Here is a 25283-nt window from a genome sequence, read left to right on the forward strand (position 1 = left end):
GAAATTAGCCAGGCTCAGGCCAAAAGCCACATGCTCTCCCTCACATGTAGACTGTAGACTGACAACAAATGCAGCAGTATTTGGGTCACACTAAGGTGAGGCCACACACAGGAGGGATAGGGAAAGGGAAGGAGACCAAAAACTGGAATGTGGTTGATGTGCTGCTCACTGTACAGGAATGAATATAGAAGTCTTAAACTGGCTGGGGCCACCAAGAGTACAGAACTAGGGAAAAGCGAAGAGGACTGGTAGAGATGAACCAATTGGGGTTGTAATACACATAAGCATGGAAATAGTAGCAAAAGCAGGCTCTCTGTGTAGCTATCTTTATCTGAAACTAGCAAAATATCATGTTTCTCATTTATATTTTATGTTTTTTCTTCTACAAAATCGGAGGAGGGCAGAACAGGTTGGGGGGGCACAGGGGGGAGGAGGAAGATGGGGGGAGGAGGAAGATGTGGGGGAAGGGGTAGGAGGATGAATATGGTGCAAACAATGTACACACATGTATGTAAATGCAAAAAATTATACCTGTTGAAATTATTCCAGGAATGGGGTGGGGGAGGGAAGGGGGAAGAGAAGTGAAGGGGGGGAATTCAAGTATGATATATTTGATGCATTGTAAGAACCTCTGTAAATGCCACAAGGTACCCCACCCAGCACAATAAAAAAATCCCAAAGATTCTGATTTCATGTCATACAAAGGTAGAAATGTATAGACATACTTCCAGCACTTATCTCTGAAATAAATTGAAATTAGTTGTGAAGTGACTTTTTAATTTTTTTTTTCATTTATTCATATGTGCATACAATGTTTGGGCCATTTCTCCCCCTTACCCTCCCATCCTCTCCTTCTCCCCCCCACCCTCTCGCTTTAATTTAATTTAATTTAATTTTTAAATTAAATTTTACAACGAATACTGAATATTTTTAATCCATATGTCTGAATGGGAATTTTTTCAAAGTCTATTCTTAAATTTTTATCCTGATTAATTTTTTAAAGTCCAGTGATTTCTTTTTCCAACATTTTCATTCTTTAGTTACTTCAATTGCAACTGTACAAACCAACATTAATTTTCTACTATCATTCTTCTTTTCAGCCAACTGTTACAAGTTCTATCATGAATCCGCCGAAGAGTAACACCACTGGTGAAATCTAATTTCCCTCTGTACAACAAACATCCAGCTGCCCCATCACAGGCTCACCCAGTACAATCTGTTACAGCACTGATTAGAGTTAAAGAAACTAGAAAAACCTTTAAAATGTAATAGGGAAGCCACAAAAGAGTAAACACACACTTTTTAAAATTTTTGTTGTGAAAAGCAAGTATCAACAACATCCAAAGATAATAAGTTTGCAAGTTTACAGTGTGAGGCAAAAAGTACATACAGACCATTAAAATTCTGGGTGCTATTCTTAATTCTGAAACTGACAAGATCAATGATCTTGGACCACACTCATAACCACTATGGGTTTACTTTCCTCATCTATGAAAATACAGATGCTGGACTAATCTGTGGGATCTTAAATTCTACAATCTAGTCAAAATAGGGCAAAAGTTTCATTTTCATTTAGTCCTTTTCCTCCTTCTGACTCTAGGCACCAGTAGACAGGCATACAGTGTATCATGAATTAAATAAAACGAGTTAACCAGCAAGTTTTGCACATTTGGATTCCTCTAAAAGTTACTACAGTAAACTATATAAAATAGATTGTGATAGTAACTTACTTTGTAAGTAATAATTTAACTTATAAGGTGTGTTTTCTTGGGCTAGAGACATGTAGAGCAGTACAGCACCTGCCTCATAAGTGTGAAGCCCTGAGTTCGAAACCAGTATTGCCACCAAAAAAAAAAAGATGAATTTCTTTAAATTCATTGTTAGCATTCTGAATTTCACTTTGAGGAGTATGACTAACCAGGACAGGGTAAGCTGTCTTAAATATTCCTTCTCTATAAGACAAGACAGGCGATTTGACAGTTTTAAACATAGGTCTTACAAAACTTAAAACAACTATAACTTTTAAGATCTACCCAAAAAAACAGGCTCTCTAAATGGAGCCTCAGAATGTTAAGAATTGGAAGAGATCCTAGACTTGCTCTACTTCAACCCAATTAATTGTTTGACAGATGAGGACATCACAACCCAGGTTAGGTTAAAATGAATGCCCAGCCAGAGACGGTGGCACACATCTGTAATTCTACCACCTGAAGCTGAGACAGGAGAACCTCAAATTCAAGGCCAGCCTGGGCTACATAGCACTCTGCCTCAAAAAACTGAGGGCTGCAGACGGAGCCCAGTCATGGAATGCTTGCCTAGCATGCACAAGACCCTCAATTCAATTCCCAGCACCACAAAGGAAAAAAGAAAATGCCCCAAATCAAATTAAGTTTACCAACTCTCAGACTGGTTTCTTTAAAGTATGATACCATTTTCTGTCAATCAGACAGATAAATGGACAGAAAATTTTTCCCAAACTTGTTTTTTAAAGAGTTAATTTCACACACACACACACACACACACACACACACACTCTCTCTCTCTCTCTCTCTCTCTCTCTCTCAAATAAACTCAAAAACCACAGCTGTAGCTTCAACACTGAAGTACCAGCCAGACAAGCTCTCCTTAGGAATACATTTCTAATAAAATAGTAAAGGTCAAAAATCGGTTCTGTGTATAAAATTTCAATCTTGGAACGTTTCAGGACTGAACTGAATGTCAATCCAGATAACTATTAAATACCCAATGAAACAAGTAGAGACCATACTTTCTTTTGCTGTATCTAAAAACATGTCTGGAACTTGAAAAGGAAGTCCAAACATTTGAATGTGTTATTAACTGAGGCAGGAACATGAAAAGATCCATTCTTCAACTGCTGTTCACCAGATACATGAGTCAGAAGAAATAGACAACACACACAGTTCTCTTCCTGCTCAAAAAGAATGAGGAAAAAACAAACTTCAAATATCTAAATAGATCTTTCACTGATTGTTGAAACAGTACAACACTAAGTTATTTCAAATTTTACCAAATCTTTAATTGAATGCTTTCGTGTAACTGGAAATGATAATAACTTTAGCCAAGTTTCATTTGGGAAAGTATACGCCAAAATTTCTGGATTTTTTGTTATTGTTGTTTTCTGCTGAAGTGCTGATATTTGAAACTCATCAAATATGTACAACAAACAAATAAAGCATTTTGCACAGTTTTAAATAGAACATCTAGGTTACAAATACAGAGACCAGGAGATGGACACCTCAATAAGACATTGTTTTATTAAGTATGTTTTACAATGTATAGATAATCTCAAATATAAAAATACAACAAAGAAAAAATTATTTCAGCATGAATGTGGCAATATGGGATGACTATGCTTTGTTTCGTTTAACATACTGAAAAGGTATTCCAGGCAAACTCAAAACAAAACCATTCCACCTGTAACATTTAAGTGTAATAACACTTCATTAATCAGTAACTGTTATTATGGATAATAAAAAGTACAGTATCATAAACTCAAAAGAGCTGCCACTTCACAGTTAACTAAATATCCTAACGTTCTGTAATCAAGGTATCATTAAAGTCTGTTTTTTCCCAGGTCCTTGAATTTCAATTTGTCAAAATTTTCTAAACCTAAAATTTTAAATCCAAATACAGCCAGTCATATAGCCTTAGGATTTAAATATACCTAGGATTTAATTTACCTAAAGAATCCACATGGCCAATTTTTAAAATTTTTTTTAACTATACTATTTTTAGAAAACCAAAAGTATTAAAAAAAAAAAAATGGGGGTGGGGGGGTCCCCCTGGAAGCACAGTGACATTAGGCCAGATTCAAAAACCCTTCATTGCTGGTGTTCCACAAAATGTATGTGATTGAAGAGGTGAAGTGGGTCTTAGAAGGTGGGATTTTAAAGAAATTAAAAAAAAAAAAAAAAAAAGTTTTATTTTCCCAGTCTATTTCAGACATTTTGATAACGTCTTTTTTCTTTCTTTTTTAAAATGTCAGGTATCTTCAAAGGAATGGTTTTCTATTGAATGGATCAGGCTCTCTCAACTCACAGAGTACAATTAACCCTTCTCCTGTCCAAACAGACTGACTTTTAGTTAAACTCTGCCATATAACAAAATCATTAAATCTAAGATGTCTCATTTGGCAGATGTCTCATTAAATTCATCTCAAAGTGGAGAAAAAGAGATGCCTTTGGAAGGGTGGAGGGCTGTTAATTCTTAAAAAACTTTGAGAGAAAACTGTCCTCTCCAAGTCCACAGTTCACTCAAGTGAAATAGAAGATATTAATAATTTGTGGCACATCTAAAATCTCCTGCCGTGGGAGAAATGCATCTGTGTATGTGTGTTTAACACATCCCTGGGGACCCAAACAGGATGGAAGGCTAAAGAATCAGAGCACACACCACCAGCTGCTTAACAAAATTCCACAAATTCAACAAATGTTAAACAAAAATGCCAAGTTTTATATAGGATTGGATGTTATACAATGTCAGTGAATGTTGTACTAATAAAAGCTAAATTCAGGATGCTAAGAAGAAAGCAAATGAGAAATAACAAACACATCAATAAAAAATAAAATAAAAAATAATCATCGCCTCAAGATAGTCATTTAAAATAATCATCACCTCAGAGTAACTAATCATTTACAGTAGTTGATATGACGTGTGTGTGTATGTGTGTGTGTGTGTGTGTGTGTGTGCTGCTGGGGCTTGAACCCAGGGTCTCACACATGCTAAGCATATGTCCTGCCACTAAGCTACATCCCCAGCCTGGATCTGACAATCTTACAGCAAGAAAAAAGACAGAACTTTTAACTTGAAACTTTATACAAACTCATTTACACCCATCTCCTCTCTACATCATTTTAATGAGTACAAAGGACAGCTTTTAGGAATAGCTTGATAAAATTCAAGAACTTACTCTCTAATTCTACATGGCATAAATTATAAAAATGGTACAAAAACATACTAATACCAATAAGATGCTATTTATCATAGTACTTTAACATGATGGTGCTTTATCAAGTACAGATAATTCTACTTTAAAATAAAAGGCAAATAAGATCTTAAATAACTGCTATTTTCAGTACTTTAAAAGTCATGCTTTAGGGCTGGCAGAAAGGCTCAATTGGCAGAGCCTGTATAGCAAGTGTTTGGCCAAGTTCAAACCCCCAACCATCAAAAGAAAAAAAAAAAATCAAAAAAGTCATGCTTTAAAGGATGGAATTGTCATCACACCCTCTTCTCAAAAGCCATTCACTTACAAATGAGATGTACTTGAATAAGAGAATGAAGAATCATTAAGTACGCTTTATTTCATCTCACCTCCTAAGTATCACTATTTGTAACCAGAAAATTTAGAATACTTTAGTACTTTCTGTATTGTCCACTTTTTTGCCAGTCTTGGTTCTTTACATTTTAAAAGACAGCTGATAAAAATAGAATCATCCACATTTTACAAGGAATACCACTCAGGACTAGAGGATAATAGCACCTCATTATCAGCAAGCATAACATATTCTCCAAATGCTTTTAACCAAGTGAAAAATTCAAGTGTAAATGAAATTCAGCATTGATTCATGGAAAGTGACATGAATTGCAAAACAGAATATCTAACTCTCTATTCTCAGCTGCCAAAGTCTAAAAAACCACAAGCAAGAGTCAGACCTTTCTGTACATCAGTTTCTGTATCTAAAAAGCAGACTGACATTGACTCCTCCCTAAGAATGTTTTTTGAAAGGACAAATGACATAATTTATGTGAAAGTCCTTTAAGGTTTTTGAAGACAATAAAACCCAGAGTATTACAAATGTTATCAAACCATACTTACTAGAAAAACACATTATGCACTTAACATCCAAAACAAATATAAGAAAATGCAAAATATAAAAAAAATAGTAAATTTAAACCTTTTGTACGTAAAAAGTCTATTCAAGCATACACTGGTGTCACATGTCCAAACCACAGCTCGATACTGCTGTAAGTACAGCAATAAAAACCTGCCAATACTACAGCTTAGTGCTGAACCCCCCCTTCTTGGTTTCTCATGTAGAAAGCTATGCAAGAATTGATCATTCCCACAAAATAAATAAATAAAACCCAAGAGAGAGAAAAGAGAAGAAACATGAGAGGGACAAGGAGACTGTCTACCAAGCAATCCCAAGGAGTCACACAGGAGAAAGTCTTGTTCAAGATTCACTAGTTACAGTGTGTGTATTCTTCATTCTGTCAACACAATTTGAAACAGCCAGACTACTAGATCTAAAAGGAAGTAGAAAACAGTAAAAAAAAAAAAAAATTAAAAATTAATAAAAACAAAACCAGAGTTTAATTCTGTCTTTGCTCCCTGACACACTTCTCAGAGAGTCCAAAACACAAGCTCACTCATGTTTAGAAGAGTCCAAAACTCATGTCAGGCAACCTAAGTTCATGAATTTTTTTCAACCTAAAATTATTCTTTTAGGTAAAGTTTAAAATATCTGACCTTAAGAGTAAATTAAATGTTCATTTACATTTTATCGTATTTTAAAATGGCTAAGAGAATGGTTTATGATAGGTGCAATGACAATTTTCAGACTAAGTTTTCATTAATTCTATAATTAGATAGTACCTTTTATCCAATGCCTTCTACTTCAGTAAAGACTTCCATTTTACTTTACCCAAATAAATATTTAACCAGTCAAAGCAACCATAAATGGCTTTCGAAACCTTTAAAGAACAACCTGAGCCAGGTTATAAATACTGAAATTTAATTGAAAGGTGACCCTCAGGAAAATGAAAGTTCTCTCTCTGACAACAGCTTGTTGAAAAAAAGCTCAGCAGATAAACCACACGGACAGTAGATAATTAACTCAGCTTAAAAACAGAAAAATATTCGAAAGCTCTCAAAGGCAACTTTCTAGCTATTCTTAACTCCATCTACACACAGACAGGCAGCAATAAATGTAAGAATAAGCTGTATGTGAAATAAAATAAATGAGGTATATAAGTTTACAATGACCTCTTAAAGGATGCCATCTAAAACATCATCCTTTTCCTAAAGAAAAAAACTATCAAAATGGAACACTCCTGGAGTACAGAGGTAATTTCTAGGAATCTCTTCAGTCTAGTACAAACCCTCACTATATATGAAGTCCTGACAGCGTCCTGGTAAGTGAGACTACCTTACAGAAAGACCCTTCTGTTCCTCAGTACCTACGCTTGTGAAAATTCAAACAGACTCACCATACCCTAAATTTTGTTCTATAGCAAATGAGTATCAGCACACAAATGTCTGGTATATTAATTTAAGCTAAAAATAAGCTCAAAATTGTTTAAAATGCAAAATAAGCACTCAGACATCTTTGTAACAACCAGGCATCTTCCTTCTATACAGCACCTGTGCTCCGGCTTCACGTTCAAGAATAGGTTGGATAACTGTGTGTGGTATGCTCACTTCATTAGTTATTTTTAGGAGCATACACACAGAGGCATATATATATTTATGCTGTGCACGTGGAAATAAACAGTAAGTTCAGAGGTTCAGGAGGTAACAATTACTGCCTTTCATAAAGAATAAAACATAAAGATTAAAATGACTACGTCGAAAATCTAACATTTACAGAAAAAGGGAAGCCTTGTCATTTTTACATTGAGATGAATTATACAAAAAATGCTTATCAACCACTTAGACTATCTCAGACACTCTTGGAAAGACAATCAAGGAGAATCAAAGATCTAAATTTCATGACTTGACACCCGAAACTTTTCCCATGGAGATTTTCATGAACATATCCAAGAGGGAACAGAACAAGGAAGAGCTCTGTCCATATAAAAGAATGTTCAAATGTTATTCTATATACTTTGTTTTGTATCTACTTCCCTCCATCATGTGGTTATAAGAGAATTTACCCTTCTCATTTTAACAAAACACTCTCCAAGTGTGATTCCCATTTGACACTTTCATAAAATATTATTTTATAAGCTATGTGAGATACAGAAGAAAAAGATATACTTGTCGCTCATTTTTTTTTTTTAAATCACCTGTTTTCTGGGCCAATACTTTCAAAGACCTATCATCCACTTGAGACATTATCTTCAGGTATTGCAGATGCTCTTGTATTATGATTTGGTTTTCTTTATAAGGCAATGATTCGTCAGAAATCTACTTAAGAATTTCAGAGAAACTTCAATAAAACTTAGAGGAACACCTCACAGGGATGATGCCTGTCGTGCATATTTCAATGTGGTTTTAAGTAAAGATTTCTTCATTCAAACTACCTAAACTGCTACTAGGAAACAAGCTGGACCAAAACACCTTAAATTTGAAAGAATAGGAAAGGACTAATGGACTTGGTAGTGTAATGATTTTTTCAACATTACCTACAACCTAAAGCTGGCAAAGATTTCATTCTCCTGATTTAATTCTGCTATGCTGACTTTATTCTAAATAAAGTTTCTTACCACTAAAAAGTTACTCTTTCAAATCAGATGACAAAAAGGAGGCAAACTTGCAAAGCTCAAATACAACAACCAGGACTTACAGTCTCCTGATTTAGAACCGGCCAAGTCTCTAGCCAAAAGAGAAACACTAGTCACCTCTAGTCAAGAGCTTGATCTGGTCCTGAAAGGACTGGGGAGGATTCTAAGTCACATGCAAAGGAACAGCAAGCATTTAAATTCCTAGTATAAACCCTACTGCAGAAGTCCTACTGGAAAGGTCACTTGTGACTACAAAGGCTGGAAGAAAGAAACAGGCAAACTCATCCTTTATGCAAGATTCAGACTTGCAGAGGACCCTGCCATGAAGCGCTGGGGAGAAGCATCACTAAAGCCAGTCTTGCCTGTCGGGGTCTGAGGTGCCTGAGCGGGTGGACGAGCCGGGCAGAGCGGGGCGCGAGGGGACGCGGGTGCCCGCGGTGAGTGCGGGCGGGGGCGTGGGGACGAGGGGCGCCCGGGGAGGGCACGCGGGGCACGGGGGGGTCTTCCTGAAGCCCAGCAAGGCGCGAGGCCTGAGGGCGGCCAGGGAGGCACCTGTGGCCTTCCCGGAGGTGCGGCCACCTGCACCGCGACTTTCCAACCTGAGCCCGAGAGCGAGGCGCGCCGCAGATCCCAGAAAAACGCCCACGGCCCGCGCAGGTGTCCTTACCGGCATAGAAGCGGATGAGGCAGCCGACCTCCGAGTCCATGCCCTCCTCCTGCACCCTCCACAGCGCCCCGAAGCCCAGCTGGAAGAGGTAGTCATTTTGGATCTGCAGCGGCCTCTCGTCCGCCTCCAGGCGCCGGGTGGCCTCCCCGTGCAGCTGCACGTACAGGGTGGGCGGCGGGGGCGCCTTCTCCGCTCTGCCCCCGCTGCTCGCGGGGACCGGCGGGGGGCCGTCGACGGCCCTCGGGGCTTCCTGCTGCGGCGCCGCGGTGGCCATCGGGGACGACGGCCGGGGCTGCGCGGGGCGGCCGGGACGGCGGGGCTGCGCCGGGGCGGCCTCGAGCTCCTCCGACGACGAGGAGCCGCCGCCGCCGCTGCTGTAGGGGTCCAGCCGGTCGGACACGCTCTCGGCGCCGGGGCTCAGGCTGAAGCTCTCGGTGTCGGAGGCCGGGCCCGCGGGCGCGTCGTCCGGACGCCGCTGGCCGCTACCGGGGAACGGCTCTCCGGGGCAGGAGGCCGAGGGCGCGGGGCTGGCGCGGGAGGCGCGGCGCAGCCAGCCGCCGGCGGGCAGGGACAGGGGCAGCGGCAGGTCGGCGGGCGGCGCGCGCGGCGGGCCCCCGACGGCCGCCCGTTCCCCGTCCTGCAGCTCCGGGGGCGCGAGCCGCGAGCCGGCGTCGGGGGGACGCTCAGCGCCAGCTGGGATGGCGGCAGCGACGGCGGCCCCCGGCGCCTGGCCTAGCACCTTCACCACGCCGCCGCCTTTGTGGCCCAGCTGCAGGAGACGGGCGGCCACCTCGCCCGCCGTGGTGTCCAGAGTGCAGAGCACCGGGCGCAGGTACGTGGAGGCCGTGTGGCGGTGGAAGACGTGCACGCAGCCCCGCTGGAGCTCGTGCCTCACCCAGTCCCGGTCCGACGGCTGCAGCTGCAGCATCTGCCGGTGCTTCAGGAGCAGCGTCTTCCGGTCCAGGCTCCGAGTGCACAGCGACGCCGAGGCCGAGAGGCCGGCGGCGCCCGGGGACTGCGAGACGGCCAAGGCCGAGGGCGGCGGCGACGAGGCGGCGGCGGCCGCGGACAAATTCCTCTTCAGCCGCCCTCTCCGTAGCAGAAGCGAGTTGGCGCCGCTGCCGGCCCCAGGCACCGGGGCGGCCCCGCCGGCGATGGGCTGAGGCGCCCCGCGGCGCCGCCTGCGTCCCGTGCCCCCCGCGCGGCCGGGCAGCGGCCCTAGCGGCGCCTCGCAGGGGGCCTCTTCCCGCGCGCCGCCGCCGCCGCCGTTCCCGCTGCTCGCAGTCGCCGGGGTCAGCGCGGGCTCCGTGGAGCTCCGGCTGTCCCCGGCCGCCGCCGCCGCCAGAGCCGCCGCCGCCGCCGCTGCTACGGCGGCCGCCGGAGCTCGGTCCTCCCTGCCGGGGTCGGGGAGTAGCTGCGCCGTGGCCGCGGCGGCGGGCTCCATTGCAGTGGGGCTTCGCGTTCCCCCCCCAGCTCTGGAGGCAGAGGGCGGAGAGGGAGGAGGTGAGGCGAAGGTGGGAGACGACGGCCGCGGCGCGCGGAGAGGGGAGAAGCCAATGGCGTTCGGCGCGGCCGTTCCGGAGGATTAGGTGGCAATCCAGAGCATTCCGTCGGTGTCTCGATGTTCCATCCCGCGCGCCCGCCTGGCAACCACCACCCCCCACCCCCCCACACACCCGCCCCCCCAAACACACACACGCGCGCGCGCCCTCCCCGCCCCGGTCGCGGGGTCCCCGGCGCCAGGCCCCGCCCGCTACTCCCGCCTCACCCCCGCGAGCCAGCCGTGAGGCTGAGCTCATTGAATATTAATCACACGCGGGGAGGCGGGCAGGGGTTGGGGGGAGTGCGCACGGGCCTCATGAATATGCATCGGGAACATGACGACATTCCAGGGAGGAGCGGGGAGGCGGGGCCTCGGGGTAAACAAACGTGGCGCGTGCGTACGAAGGCGGAGCGGGGCCGATCTCCCGGGAGGTTCCAGAGCGGCCTCGAGGAGGGGCCGTGAAAGGGGCGTGCGGTGCACCTTGGGAGTCATAGTTCTCCTACTGAGCGGGCATCCCAGAAGGAAGCATGGCGAACTACAAGCCCCAGCGATCCTCAGGTTCTGTCCCTCTGTACAGCTCTGGCCGTGACCCGTGGGTATTGTGCCCTCTGCTGCTGAACTCTGCGCAGGCGAACGTCTTTCATTAACTTGTGCCTTACCCGCCCGCTCCCGCTTGCCGGGTGACTTCTGTTTCCCTGCTAATTGACGATGAGGGCTTTCAAGGACGCTAAGCGGTCCGCAAGTCTTTGGCCCCCACCACCGCCCATTGCGGGAGATACGGATACCCGCAGCGCTGCCGGAGCTCCGACGTCCGAGCCGGCCCAGCGGGCTTCTCCCACGATCGCTCAATGTCTGGGGGAAATCACAGCCCTGAGCCCGTCCTCTCCTCTCCTGTTAAAAATGGCAAAGGACTCGTTTCCCACAGTCCGGGAAGTTTGAAGTCGCGTAATGACACAGGGGGACAATGGAAGAAGCATACAAGAATGAGTCTCTTTCTGTATGTTTTCTCATAACGTCTTCCCCGTTTTTTTCTTTCAACATTGAGGGGGAAATTTGATCTATTTGTTTTGCTTGTTTATTAATTTATTCATGTACTTATTTTCGAAACAGGGTCTCGCTATGTAGCCCAGACTGGCCTCGACCTCGAAATTCTACCTCCGCCTCCCAAGTGCTGGATTTACAGGCGTTTGCCACCACTCCCGCGGGGAAAAAAATCCTTTCTAATGTTAAAATGTTAAAATCAATGTTTAAAAGAATGTTAAAATCATTTGTCGTGCTCTGAAAAGTTGCCCTTTCTTTTCTTTTTTCTTTCTCTTTTTCTTCTCCTTTTTTTTTCTTTTTGGCACTTGAAATAATATGTAGGATAGTTAGAGCAGTCGTTTGTTATTTAAAATAATTTACTAAACCTTTTTGAATTAGCACCCCTTTGATTGCCTATAAATCTGGGTTTTTCACACTTGAGACTTTTAAATAGTTTTAACTACAGAAGACCCATATTGACCTCAATAAAGTTATTAACCTTGGGGGGAAGAAAGAGCAACTGAAATTTATCGAAAGGAAGGGTGTATTTAGATTTTCCATACAATTTCATTGAAGATAAATGGAGAATTATGCCAGTACAAAAATTAACATTTTTCAAGGCTTCTTGAAAAGTCCTAAAAGTGATTGCCCATGTTTTTCTTTTAAAATCTTACCCCTTGGCTTCACGAAACTAATTTTTATTTCATTTAAGTTAAATCAACAGCAACATTCTTAAAATTAGGGCTATTACAGTTTTTTAAGAGAAATACATATTCAAGTCAATTAAGTTAACAAGTAATTATAGAAATATATTCCAGTGTGTTACAGCAATTGAATAACTCAGACACTGTCCCTGCCTTTACAGAGTGTGTAGATTAGAAAGAAAAACATCCAACAAATGCCACAAGAAGAGAAATACAGAGTGCTGTGGAAATTGACATTAAGAAAAGGGGAACTAACTAGTATACAGTTAGAGAATAGAGACCTGACTTGGAATGAAATGTTCTGTGGTGAAAGAAAATGAGTACTTGTTGAAAGATCAATCTCTTAAAAAAGAAAACAAAGAAATAATGGCACTGAGGATAAACTTCAACTACCCGAATCCATTGTTTCTTTCAGCAAGCCTCTAACAGAAACTGTTAGTTCTAGAAATGGAAAGCATGGCATTTTCTTTTAAGCATCCTTTAATAAGATTAAAAAACAAAGTGCATGCTAAATTTCAGTCCTAACATGGAATTTTTATATTCAGTAGTTCCTTAATTTTTTACAAAACCTCTTAAATTTTAGCTATATTAAAGTATATTTGCTTTCTAGAACTAAATACCTTTTTTTGTTTTTTTGGTCGGAGTGGTGTTTGAAATCAGGACTTTGAGATTGCAAAGCAGGCACTACTACTTGAGTCACACCTCCAGTCCATTTTGCTCTGCTTACTTTGGAGATGGGTGTCTTGTGAACTATTTGCCCAGGCTGGCCTCGAACTTCAGTCTTCCCATCTCATCCTGCCAAGTAGCTAGGATCATAGGCATGAGCCCCCAGTGCCTGGCTTTAGAGCTGTATTTCTTCAGTTTATGTAACAAGCTCTAGGCAAGTTTCTTTTAATCATAAATTCTGTCATCATTGGCCCAGTGTCTAAGAAATTGCAGTATTGAATTAAATCTACCTCTTATTCCTGTCATTAACTTTACACAGTCACCATGGCTCTGCCTTCTTAATCCTCTAGGAATTTTGCTTACTCTTTGAAAGTATTTATAACCAGAATATATCTTCCAAAGGGGAAAAGTTAAAGAAAAGGCATTGCTTAGAAAATTTACTTGCCAGGCCCAGCATGTTGGCTCACAGCTGTAATCCCAGCTACTCAGGAGGCAAAGATTCAAGGATCTTGGTTCAAGGCCAGCCCAAGCAAAAAATTTGTGATACCTCCATCTTCATAAGGCCTGCAACTCAGGAGACATAGGTAGGAAGCACACAGTATGTAAAAAATAACTAAAAAACATAAAAGGGCTGGGGGCATGGCTCAAATGATAGAGCGCGTGCCTAGCAATCATGAGGTCTTGCGTTCAAACCCCAGTACTGCCAAGAGAGAAGAAGGAAGGAAGGAAGGAAGGAAAGAAAGCTAGTGAGTGTGTGTGATTTAAGTAGTCAAAGTATTGGAGTGTGGAGCAATTATAGATTCCTGGGACGTCTGATACTAACATGGGAGCATAAAGAAAAGGAAATTAAATTCCCATCTCAAAAAATAGGGATACAGAATACCTCTTTGCCAATTCTCTGAAAGGCAGCATATCTCACTGTACTCAGAATAATAAAAATCAGAGTGGATGGGGAGAGCAGAAGGGCATATCCACAAGGTGATCCTAATCTGTCATAAGTTACTAAACATGGCAGTGAAAGGAGAGAGAGAAATAAAAAGAGAAATCCTAAACAGTAGACAGTCCTCTTAATGCTAGGCCAACAGAATCTTGCAGTTGCTAAAGGGCAGTGAAGCTTGAACTTAGAGCTTGCTTGTTCATGGAACATCATCCATCTGTGCCAGCCCACACTTCAATTTCTCTGAATAAGAAAAGGGTTTCGATTAAAAAACAAATGTTTCGCAGACACCCATAGACTAGCAGCATCCCCCACTTAGAAAGTAGAGTGCAGAATATACCCATATCCTAAAACCACACAATACCCCACCCTTTAAAAGTGTTCCAAACATACAATCTAATACCCTGTTTCTGACTAGCCACACTTTTCAAAGAATTGCATCTTCAAATGCTAAAAGATAATCCTGAAAGGAACTATCACTTGCAAACACAAACCCTGATACCAACTTGTGAAAATATTTTCACAGCTAGGTTTAGAGAAAGAGAGCAAAATTTTCTATTCATTGCCATAGTTTCCTTTCTGCTGCATGATTTATAACTGACGTGCTGTGTTGCATCTAGGTTAATCCTGCGTGCATCCTCAGATCTAAGATAAAAGAAACCATCTTTGGAATTTTTTCTAACATAAGCAGTTGGAATTTTAATGGAGGCATAAATTGATCACTGGGATAGTTTCAATGGGCTCAGCTGTGTCCAGAAATAAGCTCAGAAAAATGCAATATACAATGCAATACATTTAGTTGGTACATTATGAACAAGGGATCTAATTATAGTTTCACATTTTTATATCCCTTCAGCTACTAGTGGTTTACCGTACCTAAATTGCTCACTGTTTACTCATTCTTTTCTGCTATGAGGGGCCCATTTAGCAAATTACTGCTCTAGTGCACTAAATGGGCCCCAGGTGGCCAAACTGAATTAATATGTTCCCTGTTCACTGGCAGGATGAGACCTTACCATCTCTCTAAATTCTTCCCCCTCTGTCATAAAACTTCCAATTTGAATCAAGAGCTTGGATCGCCACTCTCATCTTACATAGTTCATTTTATAGTTATGGCTTTGGCTTGATAGCTTTTCAGATTTTAGTGCACCTTTTTAATCTCATAATTCTTTATCTTTGGTTTATTTCTCACATCTTGCCTCACAAAATAAACAGAGGTTCTGTATGTCACAACAATAAATTTTTAGACTAGAAACAGAAGCCATGTTAGACCCACCCCCTCCTCCTAAAAATGTAAATCGCCTGGGACATTCATTCAACAAGTATTTGTAGAATTCATTTGTGTAGACACATTAACCCCAGGTAAATGGTACCAAAAAAAATACCTGTCCTGATGCTTGTGTACAGGCATTGTCATTTTTTTTTTAAATCCACCTACTCTCTTCTTTTGTATACATTGTCTTGTTTTGGACAAATAGGGGAGTCTAGATATAAAATTATGTACAAATATAAACATTTCTCCCCAAAATATTTATTATTTTCTTTATGAATGTATTCATCATGCAATTGTTTTTAATGTTCCTATAATATCAATACACTTAAAATACACTAATTTTAAAAATTGAGTTATACCTTGTTGTTTTTTTTTTCCTTTGGCACTCAGAGCCTCATGCTTCCTAAGCAGGTGCTCTACCACTTGAGCCACTCCACCAGCCCTGTTTTGTGATGAGTATTTTTGAGATAGGGTCTCATGAACTATTTGCCTGGGCTGGCTTTGAACCACGATCCTCCTGATCTCTGCCTCCTGAGCAGCTAGGATTACAGGCATGAGCCTCTGGCACCCAGCTATATCCTGCTTTTTAAAAACTCATTTTTGGTTCTAACCTGTCCCAAGCACCTAACACCTGCATCCATCAAGATTCATATCTAACAAGTGTCCTTCCTACATCATCCCAAACCATTTCTTCTGATTCTCCAATCAGAAGATAATTTAGAATTTTCTATTCTAAAAATAGAAAAATGTTCTCTAGAAGATTCCTCATAGCTATTAACTTTACCCCCAGGAAGCAGCAGGTTTTTGCCCCATGGTACAGAGATTATCAGAGATACCATGAATCCCTTGACATCCTGTCCTTTCCCCTCTGACTTCAGCCACGTCCACTGGCCTGGACTCCTCAGTGAATTTGGTTTCTATGGATGCTGTACTCTACACTGAGTGACTCAAAATGACAGAAATGTATTCCTTCATGACTGTGGAGATGAGATGTCCAGAACTAAGATGTTGGCAGGGCCTTTCTGTCTCTGCAGCTCTACAGCAGCATTCCTTCTTGCCTTTGAAGCTTGTGGAGGATACCAGCACTGCTTGACTTGCAGCTACATCACTGCAAACTGCTCTCACTCCTGCCATCACACAGCCTTCTCCCTGTGATTCCGTGTCCAAATTATCCTGTTCTAAGGATACCAGTCGCTGATCAGGGGCCACCCCAGTGCATTGTGACCTCATCTTAATTTGATTATATCTGCAAAGACCTGTGTCTTGAGAGTCTAGGAACATGTAAATTTGGGGGGAACATTTCAACCTAGTACACAGGTTGTTTTGGAGTACTCCTCAAGAGCACAGATCTAAAGTCTAGGTTTAATGACTTTTTATTCATTTAAATACTAATTGATACCTGATGGTGAACAAAACAGTTCCAATTATTACCCTGCAGCACATTTTAAAATATAAATACCACAAGCACCCCATTTTGAAAAAGACACTTTAACACTCACAACAAAGGCAGGAAAGTCAGGTCTCAGCATAACAGGTGGTCCTTTCAAGTTGAATCAAGTTAGCCTATGGGGAACTCTTCAACTTGTCCTTTTTTCTTCTTCTGATGTTACTATAGACCAAGAAAAATGCCGTCCCAGACCAGTATCAGAGCTCAGGTTGGCCTTCAGGAATCACAGCACTCACTAGATTGTCTCCCCCTGCCATTTGACAGAAAGTTACAGCAAATGGAGAGTGTGACTTTTAAGAATTTAACAACTTGCTGGACCTGGTGGCTCACACCTGTAATCCTGCTACTCCAGAAGTGGAGGATTGCAGTTGAAGACCAGCCTGGGCAAAAAGTCAGAGACCACATCTCAACCAACAAAAAGATGGGCGTGGTGGTGCACACCTGTCATCCCAGCTGCAAGGGAAGTGTACATATGAGGATCATAGTCCAGGTCAACCCGGGCATAATAGCAAGATCCTATTCAAAAAATAGAGAAAGCAAAAAGGGTTGGGGCATGGCTCAAGTGGTAGAGCACCTAACTAACAAGTGCTAGGCCCTGAGTTCTAAGCTCAGTGCCAACATAAAAAGAAGAGGAGTCAAGTTACAGCCATCTGTTGCCATAAGTATCAAAACATTGTAAAAAGCGGCCACTGCACCATTGCCACAGCACACGTGTGATCTTGCTGTAGCTCTCCTGTACAAATGAGTTTCTGCTGAAGAGTGCATTAACAAATCAGAATGATAGTGACAAGAGAAGAATGGCATTCTAGTCTCCTACATATACCATAGTCTAAAAACCATGCAGTTGTTTTGGAAAATTTTGTAAGGTTCAAGGTTGGAAATCAGAAATAATAGTTCTATACTAATGGGATAAGTATGACCTTGGGAAGACATTTAACCTCAAGAGGTCTTCATTTACTGATCTATAAAATGAAGGGGTTGAATTGAGCAGTGTCTCTAAAATCTCTTCTGGTTCAAAGAAATTTCTGATTCTGACTTAAAAGCAAAATTGTGTGATTTTGAATATTGGCAAATGTCTTTGTGAGTCACAAAGCAGAGACCTTTACATTTAGATGCTATTAATTTGAAATAAAAAAGACTTTTCAGACTGATTCTTACCATTTAGAATAACAGCAGGTTTATTTGACATTTAAGAAAACTGCTGGGTTTTCAGTTCCTTGAAATAAGAATTTGACATAAATAGGAACCAGTCCATGACAACAAGAACCACAGCTTCTGATCCCAACCTCAAGGATCTTTATCAGTTTTCCCTTTACCGTCATGGATGGGTATAGATCTCATTAGCACAAAATCAAGGTTAGCTCACTGAAGCTAAATCTTCTGCTGCACTGAAGAGACGGGGTGAGGATGTTGAGAGAAGTACTAGCTTCTTCCAAAACCTGGAACCAGCCCAAATGCCCAGCCACTGTGCGATGGTAAAGAAATGGTAGCGTAGTCCCTCCCTGAAATACTCAAATGGCAACAGAACTGAGTAAGTGTTACTGTGCCAAGCAATGTGAATGAACTTAAAAGCATACTGGGTGAAAGAAGCCAGGCAACAGAATAGACAGTCCCTAACTTACGAAGGTACGAGTTAAAATTTTTGACTTTATGGTGTTGTGAAAGTGATATATACATCCAGTAGAAACTGTGCTCGGGATTTTGAGCGTGGCTCTTTTCCCAGGCTAGTGTTAGGCAGTATGATATTCTCTTGAGATACCGAGTGGTGGCAGACAGCCACAGTTCCCCATGGCCACAGGACCACCAGAGTAAACAACCAGCACTCTATGGTGTACTGGGTTGCTAAGCTGCAATGGTCAGTTGTGCTAAGTGCATTTTCAGCTTGGGATATCGTCTGCTCAAAATGGGTTTGTCATCACAAGTCAAGAGGCATATGCGCTTACCATATGACTCTATTTATATCAAGTTCAAGAACAAACCGGACTAATTTGTGTATTTTTAGGGATCCAATTTAGGTGGTAAAACTGAAATGAAAGGGAAAGGAAGTAAAAACATAGGCCAAGTTGGGGAAAGCAAGAGGGTTGTGGCTGGGAAAGAACCCAGAGCTTCAGGGACACTGCCAGTCTTCCATTGCTTGACTTCAATGATTATTGGGGTCTCTGTTTTATATAAATGTGTTCAGCTCTATATTGGTATCTTATACACATTCCACCCTGTGTTCTAGTTCAGAACAAAATATTTTTAAAGGTCAACTATAAGGAAGGCTAGGCATGGTGTACACACCTGTAATTCCAGCTACTCAGGAGGCAGAGATAGGAGGATTGCTGTTCAAGACCAGCCTGGGCAAAAGTTAGCAAGATCCTATTTCAAAACAGAAGCTGGACATAGTGGAATACACCTGTAATCCCAGCTACGCAGGGCAGAGCAGGTCCATCAGCCTGGGCAAAAGTGTGAGACACTATCTGAAAAATACACTCAAGCAAAAAAAGGGGAGAGAGGATGCTAGAAGCATGGTTCAAATTGATAGAGTGCCTACCTAGCAAATGGAAGGCCCTGAGTTCAAACCCCAGTTTGAACAACAGAAAAAAAAATCAACTGTATAGTTTTTTATAATCTGAATTTCTATGTTTTGGTGGGACTAGGGTTTGAACTCAGGGCTTTGTACTTGCAAAGCAGGTGCTCAACACTTGAGCCACACCTCCAGTTCATTTTGTTCTGAGTATTTTGGTAATGGGGGACTGTCTCATGAACTATTTGCCCAGGCTGGCCTTGAACTGCAATCCTCCAGATCTCAGTCTCCCAAGTAGCTAGGATTACAGGCATGAGCCACTAGTGCCTGGCTTTGTCCATTCTTTTTTTTTTTTCTTTTTTGACAGCACTGGGGTTTGAACTTAGGTCCTCACACTTGTTAGGCAAGTGCTCTTACCTCTTGAGCTACTCTGCCAGCCCATCCATTCTTAACAGTTTAAAATTATGCTTCCCACAACTTGCTTAACTAAGTAAGAAGTTTATTCATAATTTAAAACAACTGATAAATTATATATTTAACATAATTTGTGAGAGAACTTTTCTTCATTGTAGAAGGTATACCTTTCAATCTTGGAAGACATAAAGACATGGGATGAAAAAAAACCCGATGACACCATTATTTTCACTTATTTCCTCCCAGATTACACGCATTATAACATAGTAGAAATCGTATTGTTGCTCTAAATCTTCCACTGCTTTTTTTTCTCACTTAAAACTATGCTCTAAAGACTTTAGATGTTATGAACATAACTCTCTATAAGCATAATTTTATCAATTAATTTTTATTTATTATTTTTGGGGTGCCAGGGATCAAACCTAGGGCACACATGCCAGGCAAATGCTCCACTACAGAGCTAAACTCCAGCTCTTAGTTTGAAAATTCCAGATAAAAATGCAAAGTTCATAATTATGCAATCATAATTTATTTATGCACACCTTAAAGAATGACTTAGAAATCAGTCAGGGTCTTCAGTATTCTTTCCTACAGTGTTTATGCTGGTCTATTTGCTACACTCACTCAACATTCCTTATCTTCCCTTCCTGCAAACTACACACAGCAACATTTAACATTTGAACATCAAGCATCAAGCCCTTTTTAGATGCGTTTATGAGGAAGTCAAATGAGGAAACATTTACCAAGTACCTACAATATGCCAGGGTAGGGTGGCTAGATTTAGCAAGTAAAAATACAGGATACCCAGTTTTTGCAGTTTCATTCGTATATGAAAAAAAAATTGTTGTAGAGATTTGGATTTAACCAGGCCTTCTGTGGTCTATCTAGCAACCTATGCCATCCCCAGCCCCCTGCCCCCACTCCGGCCAGGAATGGCAGGTGTATTTTCTAATTTAGTCTCTTTGACCCTTCTGAGAGCTACATATGATTTCCATTTTAAGGAGAACTCAGGAAGATTCAGTAACTTTTCTAAGGTCACACCTCTAGAAAGGGGCAAAGCAAGGGTAGAACCCCAAGCTTTCTGACACAAAAATGGGGGCTCCAAATTTGGTAGCCAGCTTCTGCAGTGCTTGGGTAATAGGGGCTCCACTATCCCGTACAGAAACAGGTGTTTAGGGTTTTCATTTTTTCTTATCATTTCTTTAAAAAAAAAAAAAGACACACAAAACGCAAAACTTGCTCAGGTACTGCAGGGAGGGGGAGTTGGTACCAGTGTGGGGAGAGGTAGTGGGGAAAGGCAGTGGGAAGGTTAATACGGTGCAAAACTGGGTGCACATGTATGTAAATGGAAAAATGATACCTGTTAGAACTATTCCAGGAATGGAGGGGAGCGAAGAAGGAGAGCAGTGGAAGGAGTGAAAGTGATATATCTGATACATTGTAAGAACTGGTATAAATGCCATTATGTACCCCCATCCAACACAATAATAATAATAATAATAATAATAATAATAATAATAAACCTTGCTCATAACTCCCTTGTACTTTTATGTGAAAAGTAAGTACTGGAGAAAAAGAGAGAGAGAGAGAGAGAGAGTACTAGATCCAGGTGACAGTGCCAAGCCACTGAGCATTATTCAAAAATGAGGCTCAGGAAAGGGGACTTCAGCTGGACCCACCCTCTCGTCTTTCACCACACCCTTCAGAAGCCAGAAGATTTGCCAGGTCACTTTCTGATGACAATTATACAACACAATTTTATTTCATTCACTCCTACAAACTCCACGGAATGGCTCTTTTATTTTGTTTGGGTTTTTTTGTTTGTTTGTTTGCCTGTTTTAAGTAAATAAAGAAATAACGCAAAGGGTGAACCTCCCAGAACTAGTTCCTCTGGCACGTGGGAAGGAACTGTGGCCGGTGTCTCCATCCCTGTCCCAGGTCTTTCTGGATAGTGAACGCAGTGGTGCGAGACACAGTGAAGCTGAAACAGGAGAAATAACAAAGTCCTCAAGCCTCCCCTGGAGGTGGCTCTTGTGTGAGCCCAGGCGAGGTCTGTTGTAGGACTGCAGAGGAGGGTACAGACCCCCCACAGAGCCACCCACTGAGGGCCCATCCTCACTGCAGGCTAGCACATCTGGTCAGTGGCTCTGAACCAAAGAGGGTCTGAGCATCCCCCTTCCGCACTGAGAGGAAGCAGGTGTCACACTCACTCACCATAGGCAGCAGCTAGCAGCTTCATTTCCCCTCTTTAAGTCCTGAGACTCCAGATTTGCCCTCTGTCCGCCCCAAAGCTATTCAGGGCCCTGGAACACTCACTAGCAAGCCCAGCCAGCCCACAGACTGACAAGGAGCAGTTCAATCCCACTGTGTCTCAGAGAAGAGAGTAACCAAGGTGGCCTCCCTGTTCCTCTCAGCAAGACAAGCTTCCTCCTGCTGGTAGGTCCCTGGGCTCATCTTGTCTTGCAATACTTACTTTAGAAAACGTGTCCTTTTAAATTAATTCTTCACCCCTTTGAGATGCATGTAAATCTTTGTAAAAGGCTCTTGACAGCATTATAACCAGGATGTTTTCCTGGTTTTTTCTCCAGGATCTGGGAGCCACCTCTTTGAAGTGCATTTGGCAAAGAACATAGCATTCCTATTCCCCAGTTCCCTTGGAAGGTTATGAGCCTACCCGCAGTGGGTATCTTATGGCACAGGCAAAATGACCTCCTAGCATACACATAAGAGAAGTTTGTCTTTTCCTTTTGTTGAAGTCTATTAACACAAATGGCCTAACATTCTCCAGTACCTTTCACTTGTTCACCCTGGTCCATAAAACCCTACTGCTCCTTTCTCCAGCAGAGTTGAGTCCAGACTCAGTTCTGGTCTTTCTTCCGTATTTCAATAGCCTTGAAAAAGGTCTTCCTTGCAGAATTTTTGGTTGGAAGGAAGAATCTTTTTTCTGATTTTCTCATAGCATTTGTACAGCCATATCCATTCATCTATGTATCTATCTGTGTATCTATGTATCTATCTTATCTGTCTATCTGGTGTGGGGGATTGAACCTAAAGCCTTTTGCATGTTACCACTTGAGCTATGCCTCCACCCCTTTATTTTTATTTTGTTTTTGAGATAGGCTCTAGACACTAATTTTGTGTACACCTGCCTCAGACTCAGGATCCTTTTGCCTCCTCCTCCTCCCAAGGTATTGTATTATGATTTGCACCACCATGCCTGGCTAACGGGTTATGATTTTTGCCTATTTGCATCATGCTTATAAATTAGAATCACTTTAGAGAACAATGGGCCATGGACTCAAAGCTGCAAAAGTAGGCACTCATGAGACAGGAGTGGAGAAGAAAGGCTTCCTTCCTGGAAAGCATCTCCGCAGCTTCTCCTAGCATGGAGCCTAGCTTGACTTAAAATGGCCACCTTGAGACACTGTAGTAGATGTGAAGACCAAGACCTATGAGGGGACAGAGCTCACCTTTAGGCTATCTAAAATGCTAGGGGACACCATGCCAAAAAATCAGTTTGAGATGGATCTTAGATGCAAATGAGAAAAATAAAATAAAATAACTTCTAAGGTAACCTTGGAGAAGGCCAAAGTCTTAATACACAAAAAGTTCTCTGACATAAAAAAGGGTAAATGAGATTTTTAAAACATTAAGTTCTCTTTCTTTCTGTCTTTTTTTTTGGTGGACCTGGGGTTTGAACTCAGGGCTTCACAGTTACAAAGGAGGTGCACCTCCGGCCCATTTTGCTCTGGTTATTTTGGAGATGGGGTCTTGCAAACTATTTACCTGGACTGGGCTTGAACCTCAACCCTTCCGATCCCAGCCTCCCAGGTAGCTAGAATTATAGGCATGAGCCATTAGCACTTGGTGTTAAGTACTTACTATCAGAAGATATCTGAAGAGAGCTAGAATGCAAGCCATAGACCACTGGGAGACAAAGGATTTATATTATATTAACAAGATATAAACAACTCCTCCTACAAGTCAATAGGAAAAGACCATCCTCTCAAATATCCAGCACCACAAAAAAAGTTTAAAAAAATTGAAGGGGGAAGAAACAAAAATAAGATATTTTCTGATGAAAATCTTAAAGCCTACTGAAAAAAAAAAGGTAAGAAATAAACTCCAGTTATTGAAAGATATTGGCACATAAATAACTTGCATTAAACTCATACCTAAAGATCAATTACAGATTTTTATCCAGATTAAAAGTTATTTTCTACTCCCTAAAACTTTTTCCCCCTCAGGCTGAACTGCAAACAAATAATAGACTGTGTGACAAAGGCAATATATACCTTACTGTGTTTTCATGACCATCGTTTTACCTGACTCTCCTGACAACTCTAGGAGGTAGATGAAGGACAAACACAATTAGGACATAGACACTTATGATTAAGTGCTCCTACTCACTTTATCTGCAGGTAACCTCTGCAAATAAAGAATTACTGAAAGGCCAGGCACCTGTGGCTCACGCCTGTAATCGTAGCTACTCAGGAGGCAGAGATCAGGAGGATCATGGTTCAAAACCAGCCCAGGAAATAGTTCCCCAAGACCCTATCTCAAAAAAACCTAACACAAAAAAGGCAGGTGGAATGGCTCAAGATGTAGGCCTGAGTTCAAGCCCTGGTACCGCAAAAGAAAAAAAAAATACTGAAAGCAGACATTTGTGCAAATGGTCCATACCAGGATGGAAATATATTGCTACAGAGGCTTAATAACTCCCCAAGTTCAATCAAAGTGATTACAATGTATCTTCAGGGCTAGACTGTTCCTGCAGTCTTGCCAACATTGGAGTGCTGTAACTGTCTGAAGGAAGGATGTGATCATAGAAGACCTATGAAAGCATCTGATAAAGATCCCCAACTCAACCAAGAAGGGAGGGAGCTGGTGGTAAAGGAAGAGTCCTTAAAGATGACACCTGAAGGCTGAGGGTGTGGCTCAAATGGTAAAGTGCTTGTCACAGACCTTGAGTACAATCCCCAGCATGGCGGGGAGGGGAGAATGATACCTGAACCAAGTTCTGGAAGATAGAAATTAGGGGAAGGGTCCCAGAAGGACACAGGCTGGTTTCACTCTATTATTTGTCCAAGTCTGTGACCCTTTCACTCCAATATTTTCCATGATAGATGATCAAGTGCAGAAAACTTCTTGCTTGAGTACAAAATAAAGTTCCAACCCTTTGTGGCTTTTCGTCCAGCAGAAACCATAAAAGGCATTTCAATGCACCTTCACTCATTAGAAGGAAGATTCTCTTTCCAATTTTCTAAGACAAAAGTCCAAGTCAGGTCAGGCGTGGTGGTGTATATCTATAATCTCAACACTCAGGAGGCTGAAGCAGGAAGGTTCCAAGATCAAGGCTAGGCTACATAGCAAGAACCTGTCTCAAGAAACAAACCAAAGTTCAGATCATTCAAGGACAGTACAATAGCCAGCAAATTGGCCAGGTCATTCACATTTGTAAGAAAAATATGGTATCTGTACTAAGTGCCTGATTAATCAGTGGAGAGGCGGGCAGCACAACTGTCCATAGGTACATTCACTTCAGAAAGGGGCTTAACACTATAAAAATGCCAAGGAAAAGTGGAAAAAGACAAAAATCAAAGAAGAAACTGCTGAGAAAAAAATCAGAAAGTC

At 42.1% G+C, this 25283-nt stretch overlaps 1 protein-coding gene and 1 long non-coding RNA gene across 2 annotated transcripts in view; one reads left to right on the plus strand and one right to left on the minus strand.

Annotated features, from left to right (window-relative positions):
* The window catches only part of Phlpp1 (PH domain and leucine rich repeat protein phosphatase 1), a 208060-nt gene extending 197259 nt beyond the window's left edge, over window positions 1-10801 (minus strand). The window contains exon 1 of the mRNA XM_074069675.1: window positions 9137-10801. Within this exon, the coding sequence (XP_073925776.1) occupies window positions 9137-10580 (1444 nt within the window). The 5' untranslated portion in view covers window positions 10581-10801. The remainder of the gene's footprint in view (window positions 1-9136) is intronic.
* An 8-nt stretch (window positions 10802-10809) lies between these two features.
* On the plus strand, window positions 10810-11964 carry LOC141422452 (uncharacterized). Its single transcript, XR_012447007.1, has 2 exons — window positions 10810-11676; window positions 11790-11964. It is a non-coding gene; the product is annotated as an uncharacterized lncRNA (long non-coding RNA).
* Window positions 11965-25283: the final 13319 nt, after the last annotated feature.

This window comes from Castor canadensis, chromosome 4 (genome assembly GCF_047511655.1).
Source record: "Castor canadensis chromosome 4, mCasCan1.hap1v2, whole genome shotgun sequence".
Taxonomy (NCBI): Eukaryota; Metazoa; Chordata; class Mammalia; order Rodentia; family Castoridae; genus Castor; species Castor canadensis.